This window comes from Pollachius pollachius (assembly GCF_949987615.1).
Source record: "Pollachius pollachius genome assembly, chromosome: 17".
In the NCBI taxonomy this organism is placed as follows: Eukaryota; Metazoa; Chordata; class Actinopteri; order Gadiformes; family Gadidae; genus Pollachius; species Pollachius pollachius.
The window spans coordinates 14,335,456-14,347,000 of NC_136950.1; the positions used below are offsets into that span (position 1 = coordinate 14,335,456).

The 11,545-nt window shown below is 46.7% G+C and overlaps 1 protein-coding gene across 1 annotated transcript; it reads right to left on the reverse strand.

The window, feature by feature from the left end:
- Window positions 1-326: 326 nt before the first annotated feature.
- pex2 (peroxisomal biogenesis factor 2) lies at window positions 327-8,506 on the reverse strand. The gene is made up of 2 exons (XM_079754296.1): window positions 8,474-8,506; window positions 327-2,177 (listed from the first exon to the last, which is right to left on the reverse strand). Exons 1-2 carry the CDS (start codon window positions 8,475-8,477, stop codon window positions 1,147-1,149), a joined length of 1,035 nt encoding a protein of 344 aa, XP_079610422.1. The 5' UTR covers window positions 8,478-8,506; the 3' UTR covers window positions 327-1,146.
- Window positions 8,507-11,545: the final 3,039 nt, after the last annotated feature.

Sequence of the window (11,545 nt, forward strand, 5' to 3'; positions counted from 1 at the left end):
TGTGTGTGTGTGTGTGTTTGCATGCATGCGTGTGTGTGTTGGTGTGTGTGTCTTAGTCAATCCAAGCCCCCGGCTGCCCCCTTGATCTCCAGCATGTTGGGATGCTGTGAAAAGGGATAATGGGGCATTGGAAGCAGTGGGCCTGTCTATAGAGAAGTGTGCTGATTGTTATAACATCTCCCCCCCCCTCCCCCCCCCCCCACACACACACACACCCCAAACCATCCATCTCTTGCCTCCACTTAACTAAATAAACACCCAAGAGGTAGCACTCTATCAATTTTAATGATGTTGAAATAGAATTTAGGCACAAAATACACAACAAATGCTAATTTGACCGTGATGAGAGTCATCAGAAATTCCTCCCATTATTTATTTAGCCGACTTTCTGCATTTTTCATCAGAACAAATATTACCATTTCAACAAACACAAACTCATACATTCTCACAGACACACACACGCGCACACACGCGCAAACGGACACAAAAAATCCGGGGCATAAATCAACTCGTTTCTTCATCAAATATATGCTCTGTGTGGTTCTCCGCAGTCGGTCAAGTGCACCAATGACAAATAGTTGGGTCCAAAGTCCAGCTAGAGGAATGGAGGAGGGGGGCCGAGGGACTGTCAATATATGCACACATACATTACACAGGTCTGTTCTGTGTGTATTCGGACAACATTGAGACGTCATGGGGATCGCTTGAGTCCGCTCAAACAAGCCCGTGCCCGGCCGGCTTTCCGCAGGGAGGACCGCGGGCAGACACAGTCTTTCAACCGGAGCCCGACTTCAGCCAAAGGGTTGATTAAAAACTCTGTATTTATTGTCCTTGAGCGGTATCGGTTCAACTCTATCGACTGTTATCGCGACGACCGCTGTCTCCATCTAAACGGGTTGGGATTAGAGAGCTTGTGCCCTGTGTATTTGATTAGTATATCAGCTTTCAAGTATCCACCAATCAGGCCACTAATTCAATCATACGTAATGATAACAAATGTTACTCTATGTTCCCGGATAGAGAAGCATATTTATCGACTTGGCCCAGATAAAAAAAAATCGGAACTCAAAACCCACGACTATCTCCCCACGTCTGTCATCAAACACGACGACACCGCGTCCGTCGCCTCGCAGCCGCACTCCGTCGTCACCTCGTCTCCATCTCCACCTCCAGGTCGACAGGCTTCGGGAGCCCCGCCTCCGCGCCGCACCTGGGGCAGGTGAGGTAGGCGTCGGCCGCGGCGTGGCTCTTCACGCAGTAGTAGCAGAAGACGTGACCGCAGCCCGTCGTGTGCGGCATGGTGGGCCACTCCTCGCAGAAGCCGCACTCCCTCCACACGCTGACTCCGTCCGCCGGCCCGGGCCTCTCCGCCCCCCGGCCGAGCACCAGGGAGGAGAGCGCCGCCGTGGCCTTCCGCACGTTGACCAGCGGCAGCAGGAAGACGAGGAACTCGGCGAAGCCGTGCCACAGCAGCTCGCGGTTCATGACCTGGTAGCTGACGTCGCGGCCAGCGTTGGGCCTGCTGAAGACGGCCCGCGCCCCCACCGCGCGCTCCGCCAGCGCCGGGTGGCGACCGTTGCGCAGGAACACCAGGAAGTTGAGGAGGCCGGCGATCTGGGCGCCGGCCGAGAGGAGCGTCAGGGAGTGGCGGAGGCCCCGGCGGAGGGGGCCCCCGTCCGCCGGTGCGGCCCCTCCGCCCGCCGGCCCCGAGCTCAAGCCCAGGGCGAGCAGCAGGCTGTGGGATCGTTCTCGGAGCCAGCGGGGGCCCACGGTGAACAGGGCCAGGCCAAGCCTCTGACCTGGCGTCAGGGGTCTGTAGCTGGAGGAGGGGGGCGGGGTCAAAGGGGAGCCGGAGGTGGTGGCGCTTCGGGTGGCGTTGTCGTGGTAACGCAGGCTCAGCAGGGCCTGCCCCACCGTGGCGCCGTCGGAGTAGAGGGTGAACCTCCAGATGAGCAGCGCGAGCAGGGCCTTGAGCTCCGGTTCCGCGGGCGTCAGCAGGCCCGGCCGGCAGCCGCGGAAGCACTGGGTGAACTGGCCCCAGATCAGCTGCTCCAGGGACGAGTCCAGCTCGAAGGCGTCCAGCTGGTTGATGCGCAGCACCGGGATCTGGGGGTCGGCGCCGCCGTCTGGCCCCGACCCCGAGAGGTTCTCGCTCTGGCTCGCCGCCGTCAGCACATCTACCAGAAAGAGGAAGAAGAAGAAGAAGAAGAAGGGGAAAAGTCCTAAAGAGGTTATTTTCAGTGCCTTCAACTAAATTAAACCCAAACAACTAAATGCTGGAAGTTTAGGCTATAGTTTGACATCGATTTTACAGCGTTTAGCCCAGCAAATCTAAACCGTGGAAATGAAAATATACCATTACGCTTTCTAGCCTTAATCGATGCTATTTTGCCTATAGGTTTTTCTTTAATATGCCAACAAAGGCTTAAGCTAAAGAGGGCCGACTGGGGGTGGCTGCTTAGAGGTAAACCGCAGGCGGAATGAGGCTTGGGAGGTGAGGCCTGGACTGTAAAGAGGGTTACTTTTCCTTTATACATCGGAGTGGAAATCACATTTCACATGTAAAACCCGTCCTTAATGCAACCTTTGAGCTGCGCTGTGCGGAGAAGCAGAGGTGGTGGGTGGGGGCCGCAGACCGCCTCTCTGGAGTGCATAAACACAGAAAATCCCAACACACACACACACACACACACACACACACACACACTCACACAGAGGGCGAAGCCCAAAGGTTTTCTCCGTTGCTGCTCTCCGCTCACAGTAGAGATAGGGGAATGTGTGTGTACAAATCACATCACCCGGGATTAGGCCAACGGCACAGTTTCTGGAACACCGTAAACATCTGCCAAATGTGGGGACTTCTCCAAACCTCTGAGGACCACCCCAGCCCCCACCTAACCCCTCATGGGATCTTGCCACTGTGCCGTCCCGGCTATTTCTTGTCAAGGATGTTTGGAAATGCTCCCCGTTTTTTTTTTCTTCCTTTCCATTTGCCCCGTTCCTCAAAAGAAAGGGAAAAAAACTAACTTAAGAAGTGGAGGGCTAACTAATGCAGAGAGAGAGAGAGAGCATAAGAGAGTGTGAGAGAGAGAGAACGATTGAGAGCAAGAGCAAGAGAGAGAGAGAGAGATATTGCTTCTTTTTTTTACAGTGGCTTTTGTGTTTTGTCGAACAGGATTTGTCACGAGGCTTTAAAAGAGATTTCATCCGGGTAAATATGGCAGTTGTGACAGAAAGGGAGAAATATGACGGTCACTTTAGACGTTTTAAAAGGGGGAAAGCGGGGAGAAATAAATAAATCTAATATGCGGTGACGATGTTTGGGTTTATTAAAAAGGTGCACGGGGCCTGCCGGTGTATTCATGATGTTTCAATAGACCCAGGATACACCGTCCAACCAAGTTAGAATTAGCAAATGAATGAAAAATAAGAGTGAATTCTCTTCAGTGAAATAAGCAGGTGTGACCAATTCTTTGAGCTGCATCTGAAACGCTGGCATGTTTGGTAACTAAAAGCCGGGGCCTGTGACGCAAGTAAAAGTTTGGATTAAAAAAACCAGGGGAAAAAAAACCAGCAAGAGTTGCTCTGAATGTGTCTAAGCTAACCAATAGACAGTCTCCATTTCTTTTAGTTGGCTTTTAAAAGTCTACGCTTGATAGAAATAAAGAAATAAATAAAAAATAAAACATGGGGAGATTAATATGCGCCCTGTGTGTGTGTGTGTTTATGTGTATGCATGTCAACTATAACTGATCTACCCAGCTTTAATGCAGTTTAGCGAAGCCATCAGTCCATAGAAATATACACACGCACATGCAAACACACACACACACACACACACACACAAGCACAAGCAGGTGGTAGAAATCCCTGTCACTGCAGTCGTGTCTCGTGGGAGCGGAGCCTGGCGTCCGATATTCTCTTCAAAGCCTTTTATCGAGCAGTTTACAAGTTATGAATGAATATGTTGTATTCGAGTGGGGGGGGGTGACGTTATTGACAGCCACCTATCAATAGTAATGCGACTTTTGTAAAAGGTCTGTCAATATTAATGTAATTATGATGTAGTGGGATCAAAAGGGATGTTGGAGTCGGGGGTTGGGGGGGGGGGCAAGTAACATCTCTTGCCCGCTGCCATATCAATAGCAAGGATTGCTATTGACAGGCTCCCTTCAGACTTGCAGCACTTGCCAAATATATAACAAGCAGACACTTCAGTCAATGCCGCCCGGCCTATAAAAAAAAAAGAAAAAAAAGAATGTCGTCTGAATTTACAGGGGCTTTGAGCGCGGACAGCTGGAATCCATGTTCCTGGCGTAGTACTCAAAAGTCACAGTCAATGTTTTTCTCCCCCAGTGTTGTTTACAGTACAGGAGGCAATGGCGCACGTTTATGGGTTACACACGCGGGAGCGCTCCCTCTGGTACATGCCTACCCATGTTGCATGTTACAAAGACACGTGCACAGGCGTCACACGCATGCACGTGTAGTGTGGGCCCACTTTACCCTGGGCAGGCTGAGCTGGGGGTATTTAACCGCACATGTCGGCTATCTCCATGCTCGTAGATTAGTATAGACGCAAATAAGCGATGGGGGCGGTGAGGGTGTGGGGTGTGGGGGCTGGCTGATAAGAAGGACTGACCTTGCTGGTGGCAGCCAGCCCCACGAGGTACGGGACGTTTCCTGCAGGCGTGCGTGGCCCTGGGGTGTACGGCAGGCTTTGGCGTCTTTGGAAAGGAACGGCAGAGACAGGCGCCGTCTCTTTGACCTTGGCTCTAAAGTGTGTGTGTGTGTGACGTGTGTGTGTGTGTGTGTCACATTTGTGTGTGTGTGTGTGTGCCTGTGTGTATTATGTCGTGTGTGTGTTTGTGTCGAATGTGTGTGTATGTGTGGGTGTCTGTGTAATATGTTGCGTTTGTGTTTTTGTCACATATGTGTGTGCGTCTAAGTTTGACGTGTGTGTGTGTGTGTGTGTGTGTGTGTGTGTGTCGAAGAGACGGGTGAAGGCTACACTGGATAGGAGGACTAAGGGGACTAGGGAACAGGGAGCGGTAGGCTGGTGGTGGTGTGGCGGGGGGCAGGGGGGTGGGGGGCGGTCTCTTGGGGATTTTGTTATTTCGCACGGCGGACAAACGTTCAGAAAACACAGGGCTTTTCGTACGACGGCAGCTGTCAAACGTCTGGGCCGAATTCTCCCAGGCGTGCTGGAGTGAAACCCTAAACCCTTTAGATATGGTCGTTAGCATATAAATATATATAAATATATATATATATATATATATATCTGGGTTGTGTTGGGTTTTGTTTGTTGAAATGCATACTAAACCGGACAGTGGGCTTTCAAACGCATTTACAGCAGACTATAAAGATGGTGCAGATTCCGGATTCTGGACTAGGATAACACTGCACAACATGGCTGTTGTGTTGTTGTTTTTTTATCCCCTATTAATTTGTATAACAGGTCCAGCGAGGAGGTAAACCATTTGTCGAAGCACTCCCGCCGTCATTTATCTCCGGCTCGCCCCCCTCGCTCTTTATTGCGCCTCCTTCCTCACCAGCCACGAGTACAGACCTATTAGCCCGGGCCCTGTTAATGGCCTCAGCATGAAAACAAATGAGAATGTCATATTTAGAACTTTTAAAGGGAATGATGTCATACAGCGGATATACCGCCAGCATTACATGGGGACGCCGGCATTAGCCGAGCGGCAAGCACACTAATTGTTATGGGTCCGTTGCATGAAAAATGAATGTGTGCAAATGTACGAAGGGGTCCTTCAGGCGTTTTGTGTGTGTATGTGTGACACACGCGCGTGCACTCTAATGCTTCATCGAGATGCTTTCTCCTCATTCTCTAATCACCCAAGAGTCCTCCAAGCCATGAAGTGAGGGTTAAGTTAATGCCTGAGCAGAAATCCCTCCACCCGTCAAATAAAGTAGCACACATCTGACACGGGAAAAAAAGAAAAACAACCCGCTGTTCTGTTTTATCTGGTCGGCTCGGCGGATAAATTATTTAGGTGAATTAATTGATTTCATGAGTACGAAGGTTGTGTACGCTAAGGCTGTATGCGTAATAAGTACATGAGGGTTGCTGCAAAAAAAAACACAACTTAAAAAGGCATGAAACATTTAGATGCCAGAGGGCCATATTGAATGTGAGAGAGAGAGAGAGAGAGAGAGAGAGAGAGAGAGAGAGAGAGAGAATGGCTAATGAATGGGAAAATTTAAGCTGTGTCTCGGAAGTCAATGTGGAATAGTGCTGCAGTTTATTTGACCAAGACAAGACAACGAAGGCCCTCTTTAAGCAAAAGAGAATAAAAACACAATCATGGTGCCAATGTGCACTCACACTGTGTACTGTTATGTGCAACAATTACAGGGAGTACGACTATACACCCACAGGGGGCCTATATTTGAACGTAATCATAATAAAAACAAGATGATGTGAAGAATAGGCTTTCCGAGTTGACAAGCTCACAAGACAATTGGGCCAAGGGTGGCAAATCCGTTTCATGATGTGGGGCTTATGTGTAGGAGTTTCATCATTTTGCTCTGATTTGCTCTATGTAGCAGGAAAGCAGAATGTGACCATTTAGGCTGATCTTTTAAATCCAACATCATGCTATTTCTCTGCATTCAATATTTAGTTACTTCCACTCCTCGCTAAATTGTACGATAAAAAACAACTGTTGAACAATATGAATAACGACAAATATACATATATAAACAAGCGATTGTAGGGGAAATTATTATAGTCTTATTTGTCTCTGATCTGGACAAAATATTAGCTTTTTATATTCAACAAATCCAGATCTGACAGGGACTAAAAGTTTAGATCCAATTCTTTCTTTTTCCTGTATTGTTATCCTCTACACAATACAAAAATTAAAGAAAGTAAATAATGGTTGAAAAATATCTAATATCTTGGGACTATTTGTGGTGTGTGGCACAGTCTTTCTCACTCCACTGTGTAATAACAACCTGTCTTAGTTCCAGAAAGCCTAGAATATGATTTGCCTGACCTGTAGCAAGTCTTCACAACAATATTCTTTCCATGGACTAGTTTTGTAGTCTTTGTAATTTTGGTTGTTTAAAGTCCAATTTATCCAGCAAAAAATGCAGAGAAGGGACCAAAGGGGTCCGTTCTGACAGAAAATTATGCAAAACCTGCAATGACCGACCTCGGAGTACGTCTTCGTTGGCATGTCTGCACAAACACCCTTTTCTTGTGACCTGCCTGAGTACCGGTTTCACACAAGGCATTTCTCATCTAGTCTTTTAATTGTGCTTATGTAATGCACCTTACTGTATCCACTTTCTAATATATGTATCCTGTGCATATGTGTCAGTAACATTGCATTAAAAAGGTTCCAACATGTATTCATTAATAACCTTTCACATCGAGAACAATTTCATATGGTACCGGAAATAAGTGAGACAACTGGAGGAAATGTACGGCTGGACTAGGTGTGCAGACTTCTGTGTGTCCCTTCTTTGTATTTGTGTACCATGATCCTTAAGAGGGACTGATGATGGGTCCTATGGCCAAAGTGTGACGGGCAGTGATTTTTCTTCCTTTTATTCAGTTTGGCCAGATCTCCTCACTTTTACCATTCACCATGTTCTACTAGGTAACTGTCCCTTATAAAATGTATCCTTGTGTTATTTTTGCGTTTCTTTTTGGTGAGTCTCTTTTGTTTGAAAGCCTATCATAATTTGGCTATTCGAGTACCTGAGTTACTCATGAAGCGTAGTTTAATATAAAGACTAACACAATATAGTCTTCACATAATGTCTAACACCTGAGTCCTATGTTCAAGGGAAATCGTTTTCTGTTGACTTTGTAACCTGCATAGAGACCTGCATGTGACCTTTGTGACCCTGAAGTGAGATCACAACCTAATTTAACTTTAGCAATTCACTTAAAACCACACTCATTACACTAAGTGTTCCCATCCACAGGGTGACATGCTATGTGAGGGCACACACACACACACACACACACACACACACACACACACACACACACACACACACACACACACACACACACACACACACTTTCAATGTTATTCAGACATACGTTCCGCAACCTCTTCATAATGACATTGAATTTTAATTCCTGAGTGTTGCGTCTTGGTCATAAGTACCCATCGGTTTGGGAAGAACGAAGAAGTGTTGGTCATAAGTACCCATCGGTTTGGGAAGAACGCATGACTTTCCACTAGTTTTATAACAGCACGACTTTATATGTAATATATTGTCACTATCAATTAATGACAATACAGTAGGATCGACTATGACATACAAAACGCATGCCCTACCATATGTTTGCAATACATATGGAACGTCAGCATTGTTATTACACAGGTATTACCCCACTAACAGAGTATAACGTTTGGTCTTGAATGCATTTGGATTAGTATGCATTATAAACGAGGCAGGGTGACAGAAAGAGAACAATATTTACCCATATCGTTTCGTGTACAGGTGTACTCAACGGTGATCTGTGGACGACTGTCTATTTGAGAGGAAAACAAACTGTACTTCCGCGTTGCGCGGGACGACTCCTCCCGGTGACCTGACGTCAAACATCACGTGACCACCGCGATCCAATCGGGCGAAGCAGCGCCACCGTAGCGGCAAAGTTTGGAGGCAGAGATGTTAAATATATCTCCAGCCCATTTATATCATGAATCCGTTGTAGTAACGATGCATAGCAACCAAATATATGACGCCAACACAACCCCTGAAGTAAGCAAACTAACACGTTGGTTGTGCACTCAGTTATCAGAATATGGACGTTCCATTCGCCATGGGTATTCTCGGCTAACTAGCAACTAAACCAACATGAATGACAAGCTAAGTGTAACAACAATCACTGTTTTAGTTTGCTAAAGGTTTTTAGTTTACTTTAGGTATGCAAAGTTAGTTGCAATGTAGTGTATCTGTTAAATAGTAACACACATATTGTTCGCCAAGTTCCTTTTTTTGTAAAATGAGCCAAATCACGAAGCTGGGACTGAGAGGTGAGTCAAGAAACTTGACGTTAGACTCAACCTCGAGAGACTGGACGCATGGTCCCCCTGAGAGCCCCGAAGCGATGCCCAAAAACATGCAGGACCTTATCCGCGAATTCAAAACCCTTTATGAGGAGAAGATAAAACGCTTGGACCTTGAGACATCTGCAACCCCTGAAGAAAAGCTACAGGTGAGCCCGGCGAACGTAATTTCCTGGAAGAGGGTGTGTTTATGGATAGCTGTGCGTAAGCCAGACATGTTACAACGGTAGCGTGGCCGAGCGGTCTAAGGCGCTGGATTTAGGCTCCAGTCTCTCTGGAGGCGTGGGTTCGAATCCCACCGCTGCCATATTGATACTTTACCTCATCGATGCAGTTACAATTTGATATACAAAAGATATAATCAATTGCTGAACTTCCATATACCGAAACTAATTATCTCTGCTGTATATGTCTGTGATCTTTTCTAAAAGAAAGCCAATATATGAATTCAATTATGTGTTTTTGTAATGGACTCATTTCTCATATTGGCCTTCCTGTCAACTGCTAATGAGCCTGTTAACCATCAAGCACACTCAAATAGACACAAATAGCGGCTTATTACACAATTCTAGGGATTTCTGTTCAACATCTCACTTTGATCTTGGGCATACATAAACCTAGATGTTATTGACAGTGACACAGAAGCTGTCCTTTTACCCCCATAATAACACAGCCTCCCAAGTCGGTAATGATCCATTTTGAAATTCAGAACTAGGGGCTCTGGATGAAACCTTAGCCCCCCCCCCCATCCCCAACCCCATCCATCCAATATAAGTCATAGAGCATCCTGTGGCCCCATGGATGGTGGGGAACAATCAGAGGGTGACCTCCGTGCTGCAAGACAAATGAGAGGAGGAAACAGGAGCGGTGCTTTCATAAAGCCACAGCACTTGTAACAGGTGGCAAATTGCATTAGGCCTCGATCCGAGCAGCAGAAATCATGGGCTCGGATCCAGAGTCGTATTTTAGGAAAAGAGGAGCTCCTCGTCATTGAGATTGCCATGTGTCATCGTTTAGCCACAGAAAGTAGCCCTGCGCGAGCCGTACTGTGCATCAAAGCGGGTGTAACAAGGTTTGGGAGATGGGTCGGGTCCTGCTGTCCCCACTGGTGGGCCCGCGTAACGAGGTTAAGCGTTTGGAACCCAAGAGCCTTCCCGAGTCTTAAAGCTCTGGCGTGACTAGTAAATCTTGGAAGATCTTGTTGTGGAAACACATAACTTAGTCTTGTGTACACGACCCCTTGTTGCAGGGGGTCACAGGCTTTGTATGTTAAATGGGCGCCGGGTATTTTCGGCACGGGGGCTATCACTCATCTTGAAGGGACGTGTAAACAATTGTGTGTCGTGTGCTCTGGGCGGTCCAGTGAGGGGGATTGGTGTACCGTGAAGTTCTGCCATGAAAATGACAAAATGTGTATGATATCGGTAATATGGCGTTCTGTAATGCAGATTTATTCAAAGTCCTTAATTTTGTGAGTTGCTGTTTCAAAAATAAATATATATTCATAATTGGTTGTACTAGTGGGTGTTTTAGCCAGCCATTTTTTGTTATTGTGACTAGTATGGTCATTGGATATGGTTTTCCTAGCATCGGCAGCAGCAGTAGCATGGAAACAAAACATCAGAGAAAGGGGATTCTCTCTTAACCCTTCCCTAAACATGGGTGTCAAGCTGGCCTGCTCACAGGGCATCCCTTTACCATAACAAAGATAGAAAAAAACGCAATCATTCAAAGTTTTATGCTGTATTCAAATAGGATAAATGGCAATCCTCTTACAAAGACAGAGCTGAGCCTAGGCGAGCCATGGTGTGCAGCCCTAGGGCATCTAGCTCCGAGGCCATGTATCCTAATCCCGAACTCTCTTGTCCAAGAAAGCATTGATCTCTATGAAGCTGACCTGGATATATAATGGTTAGATGCAAAAAATAAGATGCAATTCTTATGACTCCCCTCTCTGGCTTTCTGTCTACACTGACCAGGCTATTGATGGCTTTACTTTCTGAACCTTATGCTCTTGCTGCTGTTGTGTAAACTGTTCTGCACTTGCACTCGTTCAAGTGCTCGACTGAATGAAATACACTAATATCTACTCAACACAACATAACTATTAAAAAGTAATTGTGATTGTGATTTGCTGTTCTCTTTACAGATGAAAGTGTATGCCCTGCAGTCTTACGTCAGTGATCTGACAAACCAGAACCAGGTTCTGGTGGAGGCCGTTGAAGACCTTGAGAGGGAAGCTCACCACAAGGTCTCCAGTGTGGGCATGAAGCTCCAACCCTCTGACTCTATCATTCATGTAAGCTTTCATTCCCTTTCTGCCAAAATATGATGGTATGGGCTTTAGTTGATGATGTAAGAGGGAGAGAGCAAAACTGCTATGACCTTGGTCAAAATCTTGATGTTGAACTGTTTTTGATTGCACCACATATTTTCTCCCCTGTTTTTTTCACATCACTGCATGCCTCTCACAAGCTTGT